Source organism: Dendronephthya gigantea, unplaced genomic scaffold (genome assembly GCF_004324835.1).
Source record: "Dendronephthya gigantea isolate DGI-Jeju-01 unplaced genomic scaffold, DenGig_1.0 000029F, whole genome shotgun sequence".
Taxonomy (NCBI): Eukaryota; Metazoa; Cnidaria; class Anthozoa; order Malacalcyonacea; family Nephtheidae; genus Dendronephthya; species Dendronephthya gigantea.
In genome coordinates, this window is record NW_021163039.1 from 1153678 (window position 1) to 1169354 (window position 15677).

General features: G+C 35.8%; 2 protein-coding genes across 2 annotated transcripts; both read left to right on the top strand.

Annotated features, from left to right (window-relative positions):
• Nucleotides 1-2100: 2100 nt before the first annotated feature.
• On the top strand, nt 2101-7065 carry LOC114524008 (ubiquitin recognition factor in ER-associated degradation protein 1-like). The gene is made up of 13 exons (XM_028545110.1): nt 2101-2184; nt 2780-2897; nt 2999-3031; nt 3115-3236; nt 3546-3676; nt 4227-4299; nt 4823-4891; nt 5452-5520; nt 5746-5781; nt 5899-5993; nt 6369-6441; nt 6545-6624; nt 6937-7065. The coding sequence occupies exons 1-13, from the start codon at nt 2182-2184 to the stop codon at nt 6950-6952; spliced, it is 918 nt and encodes a 305-aa protein (XP_028400911.1). The 5' UTR covers nt 2101-2181; the 3' UTR covers nt 6953-7065.
• A 787-nt stretch (nt 7066-7852) lies between these two features.
• On the top strand, nt 7853-10922 carry LOC114524009 (ER membrane protein complex subunit 6-like). Its single transcript, XM_028545111.1, has 7 exons — nt 7853-7897; nt 8003-8060; nt 8745-8847; nt 9356-9448; nt 10205-10224; nt 10487-10537; nt 10886-10922. Exons 1-6 carry the CDS (start codon nt 7876-7878, stop codon nt 10515-10517), a joined length of 327 nt encoding a protein of 108 aa, XP_028400912.1. The 5' UTR covers nt 7853-7875; the 3' UTR covers nt 10518-10537; nt 10886-10922.
• The last annotated feature ends 4755 nt before the right edge of the window (nt 10923-15677 follow it).

Sequence of the window (15677 nt, forward strand, 5' to 3'; positions counted from 1 at the left end):
GTATTTTAAATCTGCATCCAAGCCAGTTGTTCGTTAGTATTACAAATTCGCCATAGATTTAAGGGCATATTAAACCTCAGACTCATCCTGGGTTGGACTGAATCTCAAATACCTGATTTTCTGTTATATCAGGTAATGTGTTGGGGCAAAATTTTGCGTGAAAAAAACGACGTTTAGTTCTCCCCGGTAATGTTTATGTTTAAAAATCACAATTTGGTTCCCAGCACATCAGTTACCAAAACAATTCAAGTTAATGATGTAAAACTAAGACCATATTTTATAACAAAAACTGATTTCAGTTCATGTTATTAATCAAGGATTTAGTTTTCCATAGTCCTAGAGTTGAAGGCTGAACAACATTTAGAATCACATGAATCATCATGAACTATTTTTAACATGCTTTGAAATCAGTTTTCGACTTTTCTGTACAGTCGAAGCAATTTTGTTCTTAACTAATCATTGATTCCGGAGAATAAGACCCGTTTAAAAATATCCCGATGAAATCAAAGATCATAATTTGTTCCACATGGCATTTCGTGGCTTGCCGGCGTTTCGCTGTTGATGTCTGTCGACTGAATAGGATTCACTATGGTAGATAAAAACACAAAACGGTCATTTTCCTTAGCAATATTCTACAGGACATCGTTCTGGCACTGTCTAGGATAGGATAGGGTATTTGTAAATTGTGTATTTTGAAATTGTTGTACATTTCTGCGTGAACATCTGTGAACAATAAAAGTAAATGAAGATATTTTTGTGATTTTAATTTGCTTGCCAGATGCTTCCTCGGCTTCTAATATATGTCATGTAAAGTTTGTGTTTGTGCAACATAGGATTCCTGTGATATAACAAGTGTAGTCGGCTGTCTTCTCACTCTTCTGTATTTTTTCCATGGTGGCATCACATTTGAAAGTCATTTGAAAGAACCAACAAGTCAAGAATTAAGAACCTCGGAAAATTCGAAAAATCTCCAAAAAATTTTTAGCAAAAATGTAATCAAGGTTTTTTTCAAAAAAAAAAGCCTTAGTTTTGCTCCGCCTTTGGATGCCAAAACCAGTTGTCAACGGGAAAAGATTTCCTCCCACCAATAAAATACTTTCTTAATACCACAGTTAATAGATAATACATGATTTGGAGACTAAATAAAAGAATACAACTCATCAACTATGTTATTGTCCAGGGGGCGATTGCCTCTAGTTTACAGTATCACCTCCTGCCAAAATTAAAAATGGCACCATTGAGACATTGGCAGTGGGGCGATTGCCTCTATTTACAGTACTTGCTGAGTGACGAATCATGACGAATCGCCAAAAAACAATAGAGTTATCCTTCTGATAGGTATTCTGTGCTAAAATGTTCACAGACAAATGACAAAAAGTAACCGGGGAAAAAATCACTGCTGTGGTTGTTCAAATATTGAGCCGTGTCAGTGGTAATTACCATGGCCTCTTCGGACCATATCTGGCGCAGTGAGATCTGGCGTCAACACGAAAAAATCCGCCATGTTTCTTTTTGGCCAGGAGCAAGCATTGAACTGTAGGTAAACAGGAACGCTAACTCCTGACAAACTTTCCTAAAATCTGTTAGCTTTTGAAGCCAAGATAGTTTTTCTGAGTTTTGACATGAAATACTTGACGCCAGACGTTGGGCTGTGTGTCAAATTAAAGCTATTGAAAAGTTATATTTGGTGTGGAAATTTCCAGACCTAAACTACAAAGAAAATATTTAAAAAAAACAAAAACAGTTACCAGCCGGCAAACTATGCTGTTTTGAAAACGGGAAATTTTTTAGATATTTCCCTTCAAGCTAACGTCTCGAAATTTCTACACGAAATGTAACTTTTTAATAGCTTTAATTTCATCACGTATACAGCTCAACATTTGGAGTCAAGAATTTCAGCTCAAAACTCAGAAAAAGTAAAAAGCACTGGCTTCTATTCCCCCGCCCCCCCCCTACCCCCCCGTCCCCCCCACCCCCCCCTGAGTTCTCGTTCCAGTTCGTTTACACTTCAATGGGTCCAAGCCTTTGAGTAGCCCAATTCGGCCACTGACCTGCTGGCCCCTGACCACGATAGGAACTGGACTAGGCCTCGAGCGGTTACAAAGCAAAACCAAAACAAATTGAAAATGTATCAAAAAGATTGAGAAGTATCACTAATAGAAAGTTATATTTATTTAAAAAATGGTAGGTTTGTACGTACATTATACATACAAAGACGTTTAGTTTGTTACAACTGATTACTGATGTTTCATAATAGTTAATATTTGCGGTGATTTTCTGAGAAGAAAATAAAGGTTTTAGAAATTGAATAGAAGTATAGAACTATACATGAATGTCATGATGCCTTAACAATTCTAGTAGGGAATGTTGTATTTCCTGTGGGGCTTTGTTCTATGACAAGCTATGCTGGCTAGTTCGTGTTCCCACTTCCCAGGCACTTTATGAGATATTTCATTCACACAAGGCAAGGAAACACATTTTCATATAAAGGATACACACTGTCAAAGGTTTAGAGGCACAAAAACCAAAGTCTAGGGGCAAGGGCACAAACATTCTCCAAGGCACTTAGGAAAGGGAACAAAACAAGTGACTAAATAAACTTGAATCTGATCTTTTGTACTCTTGAAACTCAAATCTGTATCTCATCTTTTGTACCAGATCTCCATGCCTGCATTTAATGTTTACTAATTTACTGGCATTTAGTTTCAATAGAAGTGTTGATAAAATATTTTGTCAATTCAGCATATTTTCAAAACGCCATTTGGTATTTTGTTTTCAGTTCCAAGCCTTCAACATGTTTGACAGTATTCCCAGGACATTCAACAGACAGTATCGATGTTACTCTGTCATGTTGTGTCCTGGAAACGAGAGAGAAGATGTCGAGAAAGGAGGAAAAAGTATGTGGATATTTTCATTCTTCAAAAAAAACATTTTTTTAGTTAACTAGTCAAAAATTAACTGTCATTGTGCAATGTCATTTTACCAATTTTTTTTGTAGTTATAATGCCTCCTTCAGCATTGGATCAATTAAGTATGTTGCCAGATTTATTGTTTGCATTAATTAAGTTTCAACCCAAGATGTAAGGTCAAAAACTGGTTTATGTTTCTTTCCAGCTCGTCTGAATATAGTTTACCCTATGTTGTTTAAACTAACCAACACAAATGCAAAGAGATCAACTCACTGTGGTGTGTTGGAGTTCATTGCTGATGAAGGCAAAGTCTATATACCTCACTGGGTAAGCATGTTTAGGATGGAGTTATCAGTTCTGTGGGTGAGAATTATGTGGACAAGAAAATAATTATGGAAAGAAAATAATTGAGTCTACATGAATGTAAATTAAGAATTGTTTTAAGATAGCAAATTTGCTAGGATAATTAAAATATTATTAAATTATTAAGCCATATACATAATATTTTTAGTTAAGTTGTTCAATAAATATGCAATTACTTATGAATTTAGAACTTTCTGTATTTACAACCCCAGGCACAATATGTCTACAGTATAGTTTTTGATAAAGGAAGACTAATTTCATTTTTTTATATAGATGATGCGTAATCTAGTGTTGGACGAGGGGCAATTACTACAGGTTGAAAGTGCTTCGCTTCAAGTTGCAACCTACTCAAAATTTCAACCTCAGAGTACAGATTTCTTGGATATTACCAATCCCAAAGCTGTGTATCCTTTATGTAAACATATCAGAATTTCTATCAACACTGAGGCTGTGCTACAATCATATGTCTGCCTCCTTGCAAAAGAGATCAAAGGAAGGGGGGAAGGACTGTGAGAGACCCACTCTTTGACACTGCCTGAATTAATTCCATTGATATTCTTATATACCAAGGTGTGTAGCTCAAAAAAACAAAATCATTAAATTCTTAAAAACTGTGTTTGTACCAATAGTGTATGTTTGACATTAATTTTTTATGCACAATAATTAACAACAAGTTTGTATGGTTGTATGGAAGAATTATAATTAGTTATTTAGCATTTTATAAGTTGCATCAAATCCCCACATGCAAAATTTCATGAACAGGGCATTTAAAATTGAGCAAAATGAGTGATTTCAATAGATTTTTGAGACACCCTGACCCCTGTATATTTATAAAAGAAATGCACTTGGCACAGTACTGGACTAGTAATACCAGTCCATCAAACTTCCATATATGGCCTCACTGTAGTCACATCGACTGCAATTATGCTTTTAAGACCTTGACCACATTTAAAGGTTAGAAAATGCTTTGAGATCATATGCCTGTCTCACAGTTGGAGATGTGGTGGCAATAACCTATAATAACAAGGTAAATACTGTATTTGTTTCCAGAAAATCAATTGCATAAATTTTATAAAGATATTAGTAACTAATGAACTAATGAACTTATTTAAAATAATTCACAGTCTCTGATTGGCTAATAGCCATCTGTGAAATCGCCACGTCCAACAAGCGACGTCATAACGTGACGTTATACGACTTTTTGCTTGCACGCTATTACGTCATTACGTGTGATAAATAGTCGTGTTCCACGTTTGACGTCACACCAATGGCGAAGACATCAAGGTCCCAAGGGAGCGGGAATATGAAATCGACACAAATTCGAGCGAACAAAGTTGTATTGTTCATTCCTGTAAATAAATAATAAAGCATTTATTGAATTCGGTTTTCACATGCATGATATGAAGAATTATCAAGCCTTAGTTTGTCGTTATCAACCTCGGGGTCCTCAGCCTTTAGCTTCGGTTAATAACGACAAACCTCGGCTTGATAATTCTTCGTATCATGTTCAACCTCATTCAATAATTGCTATTTTTTACAAATATTTTTAGGTGTACGAGTTTCTGGTCCAGGAGGCGAAACCTAACGAAGCCGTGTCTATTATAGAATGTGATATGCAGGTAATTGCAAAATACTCTAACTTTTTCGATTAATCATTTAGCCCAAGCAATGCCGTTCCTTGCTAATTGCAAGAACTTTGTGAAATTTCAAAGCACAGCGAATTTGAAAGGTTTTATAATTCGAAGGAGATTTTTTATGTCGCATATTTTGGCGGGAAAACGTTCAAAACATCAAACCTTTTCGGTCTACTACACAAATTTCATCTATTTTAGCTTTACCCTTTACATTATGTTGTGAACTAATTCCTGAACAGTTTTAAGCGACAAAATCGTATCAAAATAATAGGAATATAATTATTGTTATAAATGTCAACGCCATTATCGCTGAAATGCAAAAGTTGTTTCGATTCAATTTCGATTTGAGTGTCATTTTTCTTCTCGGCGTACCTCGTAATTTTAACCCTGGCTTTGAACTTTGTTCCAAACATACTTTTTTAATGCTTTTCAGGTTTGCAAAACGTTTTTAAATGTCTAAAATGTGTAAAATTTCAGTACTGATGTATGAAGATATACGGTTTTGAGCATATATACGACAAAATACCTCCTCTTAATGTGTTTAGGTGGAATTCGCACCTCCAGTTGGGTACGTTGAACCACGCAGAGAACCAAAGCCTGAAGTCCAGGAGAAGGTAAGATTTTCGTGTTTGGATGGCCTGATCCAAACACGCAGAAATGTTGCGAGAGTTAAGAAAAGCGCGCGAAACATGAGCCAATATATGCTGTAACTTACACAGTGTAACTTATATGTTTATAAGGCTGAAGCATTCATACGATTGCGTTTTTTTTTCTAAAACGATGAAATACACAAACTAAAACTAGTATTATCGTTTTAAATGCGTCTTTTTGTTTTGTAGGAAGAGGAGGAAGAAGAAGTGGATTCTAGTTTTAAAGTCGGTTGAAATATTTCCCAACCTAATAAACAACCCAAATGGTAGAATGCTTTATAGAGGAGTCAGGATGCTATACAAACTTTAACGTTTTAAAGGTCGCCATTTTGATTTCTCCAGGCATTTTCTGGTTCGGGATTTCGCCTAGATGGCAAGAAAAAGAAGAGTAATGCTCCCAGTGAACCTGTCCCACTAGGACCAGTTGATAAGAAAAGGTTAGAAAGATTTGTAGTTTTGTTTAGATCCATTTAAAGGCGTTAATTCCCTCAAATATCAAATTAGGGAGAATAGGGACCTTAAGAGTGACGTTTACTGCAAACGCCAAACCGCTAACAAACTCTGTATTTTAACTTCAATATCGTAAAGTGTGCAACAATTTCGCTAAATTTACAATTGTTCTACATAATACTCGTGGTGTTCAGCAGTGATGTAAGAAAGCAAATGCGATTGCTGATGTATTCGGCAAAACCTCAAATGCCAGGATCTTCTTGTTCAGCACTAGATGAGAGTGGGAATTAATGATATTATTGATTATTTACAATATTTATTGTTGATGTCGCTAATCGCGATTACAATTTATGCATTTTCAGAGGAATACCAAACTATGACTACAAGAAAGGAACGATAACTTTTAAGAGAGTTTTCAAGACGAATAATATTCAGGTAAAAATGAATGAGCCGGAAAATTTTTTTTCTTAAAGTGAATATTTCCTAGGAGTTAAATAAAAATTGATTTTAACTGTTGAGCTTTTGAATACATTTTTAGAAAAAAGAATCAGACAAAAACGAATTTTCGCCATTCGGTGGAAGTGGACAACAGTTAAAACAGAAAAAAAATCGACGAAGGTTTGTATGGAGTATTGGTAAAAGAGTTAGACCAAAACCCAGTTTTTGCTTCAAGTATTACGCTGAACTATAGGAATTAGCGTTCCAGGTTTTATTAAAGTTCACTGCACATGCCTAGCTATTATGTTTCTCTTTTGGTTATATCGGTATTGTTGCTACCGGAAACTTTCGTAAATCGTTCAGAAGGTTAGGGACTGGGTTCAAAGAGGAAATATTTCATGCGCGCGTAACATAACCACAGTACCGTTCAATCTCGTTGCCCGAGAGGAATCGCGGGCTCGGGGAACGAGATTAAGAACCATTCTTTTTTAGAATCGAGAAGCAATGAATGAAGTGGTGACTGGATGGATTGAATAGATAATCATTTCGCTTGTTCATACTAATTCATATCATGAATACTCTATTATGTACAGTATTTTATTATCGCATTAAAATATTTTACATGAAAACATAGTGTACTTTATGTATGTTATTTATCGCCTTCAGCCGGGCTTGCACTATTGACTAACCACTTGGAAGACCAATGCCAAAGGAGGCAATAGTCTTGCACGTAATCCGGCGATGTTTCGGGTCCGAGAAACTTTGGCAACAAGGGATTTCGTGCAAATTGCAAGGTGTCGTTCAATTTAGAGTTCCTAATGTTGGAGAATTGGATGAAAGTGCTGCATGTCTGCAACAAAATTTATTCTGCTGACACAGCCTTTATTTCATTGAGTTGCAGACTTGCAGTCAAGCGTAGATCAGTTTAACAAAGTAAACCCCAAGTACCATCAGCTGACTGAGGAAAGGTAAGATCACTAAGATGAAAGTATTATTTATTAATAGCTCATCGATGAAGACAATGGTATCGGAGCGTGCAAGTTGGTGGTTCGAAGTTGCGTATATGAAAATGTTTTCATAATGGCGAGAAAACAAAGGCTCGTTGGAACGAGATTGTTTTTGGCCAGGAGCAAGCCCAGTCTTAATCTGACACCTCTTATACTTCAGCGAAATAGTTGGTTGAAGCCAAGAATTGAAGCAAAAAACTAAGTTTTTGACTCTGTTTCTTGTTCAATTCTTATAAAAATTAGCAAATGATTGTATGTTACATAGTTCTAGACATTCCTAGATAATTACTCTATACATCTGTCTCAAACGACAAACTTTCAAAAACTCAGAAAAAAGTACCTTCATATGTGGCTTCAAAGATGGCGGCCAACTTAGCGTTCCAGTTTTTTTTTACAGTTCAGTGGCAAGTCCTCATGAAGCAAGATGGCGGCCAACAGAGAGACAGGTATTTGATAAGATTATAAGAATGAATTTGTACTTTATTTCTTGATTTAATTCAATAAAATGTACTTTTAATATCCTGTACTATTATGTATTATGCCTGTTTTAGATAGTGAAGCTTATAGTGGATTTGCTATTGCAAATAACAACATGGTTATTGATTTTTGGTGAGTATATTTTTATAAAGAATGGAAAATGCAATTTAAAAATTTTTGTCAACTAATTGCCTAGCTCATCGTAGCTAGGATTTTGGGAAGCAGTAGAGTGGTTGGGGGGGGGGGGCAGATAAAGGTGCTAACAGGCCACATGTCACCAGTGTGACACTGTAAAGTACTCACACAAATAAACTACAAATTCATTCTTATAATCGTATCAAATACCTGTCTCTCTGTTGGCCACCATCTTGTTTCGTGTACAATGCACCCACTGAGTTATAGACAATGACAGTGACCTTAGACATTGTTCATTCTAAACATTTTGTTCAGGATTGAAGAATGATGGACAATTTAAACTTTGAAATACACTAAAATATTTATGACTTTGCACTGATTTTCATGCACAATTCCTTGAATTTGATTTGGAAAATTTGTTTACATTTTTCAGGCAAAACCAATCAGAATTCCTGCATTTTTTATACTTTAAGTAAAAGGGTGAAATAATGCACCTATTTACGGGAAGTAGTCAGAATCCATGCACACCTACATACTGATTGAGTCACTGAAAATGTAAACAAATTTGGTCTAAAACAAAATTCCTCCATGTAAGTTTCATGGAAAAAGTTCTATGCCAATTTATTTTATATTAGTAATGGTCTCTTTTACACATTTAATCTGGATTCACTTTGCTTTCAGTCGTACATCAGTTTCTGCCTTGGCAGGTATGTCAGCTGGAGTACTAGGATTAACTGGCCTGTCAGGATTTATCTTCTATTTTGTAGCTTCCATTTTCCTATCTGTAAGTGTCCGTAATTTTTCCATTTATTTTTTAAGAATTAGAAAACATATTCAGTGTTTCTATACAGTTTCATAATATAACATTTATAACTGTATAGAAACACAGGAATTTTCCCGCCAAACTTAACAAGCAAAGCGATTTAATGACAATTTGTAATTGAATCAAATTATAATATTTGTACAAAATCTTTTTATTGAGTTATATTATAAAAGAAATCGAAACATTTGTGGGAGTTTGGGAGAACTTGAAATAATCAGTGGGAAGAGCCGGTAGGGCTATTTTTTCTATGTTATGTTCTCCCAATCTCCCACATGTGTTTCTATAACTGTATAGAAACACGGAAAATGTTTTCTACTCAACTTTTTGCTTCAATCAACTATTACGCTGAACTACAGAAGTTAGCGTTCCAGGTTTTATTACAGTTCACTGGTTAGGCCACTTACATCAGCAGGTTTTTTAAGTATGTCATGGGTAAACACTAAATATATTATTTTTGTCTTATCACCAGTGTCTCATTAATGTTAAAGCTGGGCAAGAGTGGAGAAAATACTTCATTTCTTGGTGGAGTTTAACAACTAATGGAATTTTGGGTGGACTTTTTGTATCCTTTAATAATACTAAAGATTGCCTGTATGTTCACAAACAGTTTGTTTAGATTTTGAATTTCTTTACTTTTTCAAATACCGTACATTTTACTGTCTGAATAGCTAACACCATTTGGGTTTGTTACACCTTTAAATGAATATGAAGTAGTATTTTAATGCACCTTAGTATTCAATAATATTATTTTGGATAATTCAACCAATTCAATCAATTTTGGGTCTCAACAAATCCAACACTAATCACAAAGAATAATATAATATTTAATAAATATTTTATTAATTCAACTATTAAAATTACAAGACTTCGGATAAAATTAGGTACAAGATGGTGATAAGTTCCAATATAACCAAGGAGCAGTGTGGCATTAGCATCAAATGTGGTATAACAACTGCCTAAATAGACGAAACACTTCTCGACGTTTCGACCTGAGGGCCTTCATCAGGAAATTTAGTATTGATGTTTCGACCCGAGGGCCTTCGTCAGGAGAGTTAGTATGTCATACTAACTCTCCTGACGAAGGCCCTCAGGTCGAAACGTCGAGAAATGTTTTGTCTATTTAGGCAGTTGTCATACCACATTTAAAACAAGATGGTGATGTTATAAGATAATTAGATGGTTATGCATGCATTAAGTAGTTAAAACAGAAATAAAACAGAAATGAATTAGAAATGACTGTATAGATACTAGAGTCTATTTCCATGCAACCATGTAATATCTGACAAATATTGGCCAATTCCTTGACTTTATATTACAGACATATGTGTTATTCTGGACGTATCCTTTTTAACTGGCGTTGACCTTTTTATGTTCTTAGTCATATCAGTTTTAAACAGAAAAATTGTGCTCTTTGTGACAACTCTCCTTCCATTGAAATGTGCTTGTTTAGAAAATATGTCTAAACCATGCTAAAAAGTGCAATGAAATATTGGACCATAGGCATTTCTATATTTTTATGCTCCACTGTCAGGCACTCCACTGACAGGCAACATGGTGTATTTCAAAGGTATAGTTGAAATTTCCTTGACAATTTTCGCAGATTTCTTTATGGAATGGTTCACGTTTACTAACAGCGTTGTAAAAGAAGTCGGTAAGTGATGTACAATATTAGTTTGCAAATAGTTGAACTTTTTGACGATCCCAAAAAGGTTGTACAGCTAGCTATGTGATGCTTGCAAACTGCTAAAACTGGTCGTCATTTTCTAACTTTTTTGTTTTGGTGGAAAAATATATACAGAAATAAGTAGACATCGTGAAGTTTGGCCTCGAAATATTGTAAAATGCTTGAAAGTTCGTGAATAAATATGTTGTTTACACATTTTTGCAGGCTGTATTGCCTTTTGGTTTATTGAAATCTGTTATTCCTTTCTAAATATAAAGATTGGCAAACAAATAAATTCTCCATTGAAATAGAATTTCCCTTTTAATTTATTTACAGGAAAAGCTCGATTAATGGCCAGAAATATTCAATCAAAAAAACTCTTTTGTAATTGTATTTATGCAATTTGGCACACGTCATCGAGAAGATCTTGGATTCGTGGAAGAAATGAACAGTATTGAAAGAAATACAGTTTCAACTGAACGTCGGTTTTGCTACAAAATAATGTTTAACGTTTTAAGATCTGTGCATGGCCTTGACAACGACGCTAAAAATATTTAGTAAATCGAACGAAATGTCCCGCGAACCGTTTTATATGCAGTCGGTAAAATACAACGCGTATCGTAAATAAATACAAATACTTCATGGTTGGCAAGTGCGTACGATTTTTATGCACGAGTTGTGAAGGTCACAATGGGTATAGAGATCAATTTTGACAACGACACGCCTTTAATATACAAAAACACAGCGAGCAACAAAATTGAAATTTTGTGCTTGAAAACATATTTATTACCGTTCAGTTTCTGAATGTGAAAATATCTTGAATATGAGAATTATGTTTTGAATCTCACTCCTATATTTCGACGCCATCTTGAAAGAAAATGTAAACAAATTGCCGCCAAAATGACATACGACAATTTTTCACGTGTGAAGAATATCGTACGTAATCGTACGTCCAATCAAAAGTCGTGTATGGCATTTTTTCACACGTGAAAAACATCGTACGTCCAATCAAATTGCATGAAATTAATTTACACAGTGAAATACGATTTTTATTTCATCATTCTGCTGTGCATAAATCTCTATACACATACAGCCTCGTACCCAGGCGCTTTATTAATAGTAAAATATATAATGTTGCATTCAGTTATACCACCCCAAGCACCCCCGCGCGCTCGCCTTTATTCAACTGACCTCTATACTATAACTGAATGCAACATTATATATTTTACTATTAATAAAGCGCCTGGGTACGAGGCTGATACACATATAATAAAGCTCTTTATTGGTTCGCGATTTAAAATTATCCGCTTATTTTTTTCAGTTGTGTTCTGTTTCTATTTTTATGTTCAGATTTTTCCACAAATGTACATACAAAAGACAGACAATACTGCGAATGAAAGATAAGAAAATTTTAAATGTCCTTAATTCACTTCATTTGTTGAAGAAATCGACCTATTTTAGGGCATTTTACGTTTTTGAAACATATTTAAACGCTATTGCGAAACCAAAAAAGCCAAATTCAGTCATTAACGCAGTCATAACCGCATTGAGCAATGCCATATATACTAAGCCGTCGACTCTCGGATTCATACCAATTTTCGGTATTCACTTTTTTGTTGGATTTCGAGGAAGAATCTGATGTTCTCGTGTTTGTTTTGGGGGATGGTTCGAATGCTGGACAGAATGTTTTTCATTATCCTTATCCAAAGAGGAAATAGTCACGCTGTAACGACAATGGCCTCGCAAACTGTCAAGTTGGTGGTTCGAGTCTTACATGGGGTAAAATGTTTTCATTACCACCCGAAAGAATAGATTTAGGTAAGATAAATAAACCAAGCTGTAAGCCTACTGTCTTTAATTCTCTACGCACATGATGTATGCACGTGGTCATTCGTGCACTGTGCGGACTGTTGCATGATGTCAAGAAAATTTTAAATGTCCTTAATTCACTTCATTCCTTGAAGAAATAGACCGGTTTTAGGTTGCAGTAAATGCAGTGAGTAAAAAGAACACTTTACGTTTATGAAACCTACTTAAACGCTATTGTAAAACGAAAAAAGCCAAATTCAGTGTTAGGAAACCCTACGCAAGCGCAGTAAACGAGTAATAATTCCACAACAACCGCATTGGGCAATGTCACATATACTAAGCCGTCGACTCTTGGAATCATACCGATTTCGGTACCCTCTTTTTTGTTGGGGTTTAGGGAGAATCTCGTGTCTGTTTTGGCATCTAGGGATGGTTCGAATGCTGGACAGAATGTTTTTTATTAGCATCTTGAAAAAAAGGATTTAAGTAAATTAAAAAACACCATTCATTATCGAAAGAGGGAATAGTGACGCGGTAACGACAATGTCCTCGCAACTGTGAAGTTGGTGGTTCGAATCTTGCCTGGGGTAAAATGTTTTCATCGCGACGACACGATCCGAAAGAAAAGATTTAGGTAAGATAAAAAAACGAACTTGTGAATCATAAGGTCTCCGGCTTTCGGTCTCGTGTTGAAGGCAATGGTCTCGCAACATTCAAGTCGGTGTTTCGAATCCTCGAAGGCATGATTTTCATTATTAATCCAAAAAGGATTGAGCCTTGAACCAGGGTTTTCATTTCTAAGGAAATTTCCTTAGAAAAGTGCTCCACTTTGGGGGAGAGAGTCATTATTAATTGCATAAATTATACATTCTTTTCAAAAGTTCTTTGTTTCTCTCTGCTCACCAATCCCATCCCTGTGTGAGGAGAGCAATAAGCAAATAAATTATGGAAGCCTTGCCTTGAACGTCAAGCACTGGTGGTTAAGACAACGGTCTCGCAATCTAGATAACCATGGTTCGAAACGCTATCTGGGCCTTATTTTATTATGCTAATTGCAACTCACAGACATGCGTCGTGCATGCAAGTGTACAGTCTTTAATTCTCTACGCATATGATGTATGCACGTGGTCATTCGTGCAATGTGTGGACTATTGCATGATGTCAAGAAAATTTTAAATGTCCTTAATTCACTTCATTTGTTGAAAAATTGACCGGTTTTAGGTTGCAGTAAATGCAATGAGTGAAAACGGAAACTTTACGTTTATCAAACGTACTTAAACGACATTGCAAAGCGAGAAAAAGTGAAATTAAGTATTTATAAACCCCGCGCAGTCGCAGTGAACGAGTAATAATCCCACAATAACCACATTGAGCAATGTCGTATATAGTAAGCAGACAACTCTTGAACTCATACCGCACAGGCACACTTCGAATATCGTTACCTACTCTTTTGCCAGAATTCGGTCGAAGAACTTTTGTTCTGGCATGTGTTTAGTAGTGATGGGCGATACCAGCTTTTTCAAATCGATACGATACCGCTTCGATACCAGACAATTTGTAGTGGTATCGATACCAAATTTCGATACCGATACCAGAAATTTGAGCCGTTTTTTACCGTTTGTAATTTCATATACCATACCATAATGTGCATTTATTCACTCACATTTTTGGTTTTTCCCTTTGTTTTTCGCAAATGAAAAATTGGCAGAAATTATTTTGATTGGTAGCATATAATTAAAGAACTAAAGAACAAAAAAGTGACGAACAAAAGAAAAATAAATAAAAATTTTTATACTTTTTGGTAGAAAACGCTGACCTAAAATACTGTAGGCTCAGTATCGAAATTTTGCGACCACTTGGTCAAGTATCGATATTTAGTGCAAATCATAAATATCGGTGGGTATCGATACTTGGTATCGAAGTATCGCCCATCACTAGTGTTTAGAGGATAATCATAGTTCGAATCATATTACAACCGTTTTTCATTATGAACTTCGTGAAAAGGATACAGTAAATTAAATAACCATAACCGTTCAGCACAAGATCGTGTAGTCTAGTGGTGAAGACAATGGTCTCCCAAGTGGTAAATCGGTGGTTCCAATCCTACAATAACCGTTTTTCATTATGAACTTCGTGAAAAGGATAAAGTAATTAAAATAACCATAGCCGTTCAGAACAAGATCATGTAGTCTAGTGGTGAAGACAATGGTCTCCCAAGTGGTAAATCGGTGGTTCGAATCCTGCTATAACCGTTTTTCATTATGAACTTCGTGAAAGGATAAAGTAAATTAAATAACCATAGCCGTTCACCACAAGATCTTGTAGTCTAGTGGTGAAGACAATGGTCTCCCAAGTGGTAAATCGGTGGTTCGAATCCTACCATAACCGTTTTTCATTATGAACTTCGTGAAAAGGATAAAGTAGATTAAATAACCATAACCATTCAGCACAAGATCATGCAGTCTAGTGGTGAAGACAATGGTCTCCCAAGTGGTAAATCGGTGGTTCGAATCCTGCTATAACCGTTTTTCATTATGAACTTCGTGAAAGGATAAAGTAAATTAAATAACCATAGCCGTTCACACAAGATCTTGTAGTCTAGTGGTGAAGACAATGGTCTCCCAAGTGGTAAATCGGTGGTTCGAATCCTACCATAACCGTTTTTCATTATGAACTTCGTGAAAAGGATAAAGTAGATTAAATAACCATAACCGTTCAGCACAAGATCATGTAGTCTAGTGGTGAAGACAATGGTCTCCCAAGTGGTAAATCGGTGGTTCGAATCCTACCATAACCGTTTTTCATTATGAACTTCGTGAAAAGGATAAAGTAAATTAAATAACCCTAGCCTTTCAGCAAAAGATCTTGTAGTCTAGTGGTCAAGATGTCGGTCTCATGTGTCGACCGTCGAAGGTACGAATCTCGTTTTAGATGGAAATTTTAGTCATTAATATTACATGGTAAGGTTATGGAGAATAAGTTGTTGTAGGCTTCCAACAATCACCAGTTAGCGTTGTGGTAAAGTCGTGGACTATCAAGCACAAGATCGGGGTACCAAGAACGGTATGGTACGTTCCCCATGGCGGTGGAAAGAAAGAAAAAAAAAAGAAGAAAAAAAGATAAAAAATGGTAGGAATGTTGCTCGGGGTAGGTTTGTATTCGATTAATCTTTGCGAATCAAAGTTAATCTTTAGGGAAATCAGGGGATAGATAGGGTGAATGAGGGGTATATGAGTACAAAAAGACTTAGTAATTGGGCGGCCCCGGGGCAAGGGGGCTCGGCTCCCGGAGCAAGGGGGAGGGTATAGGTGAGAAAACA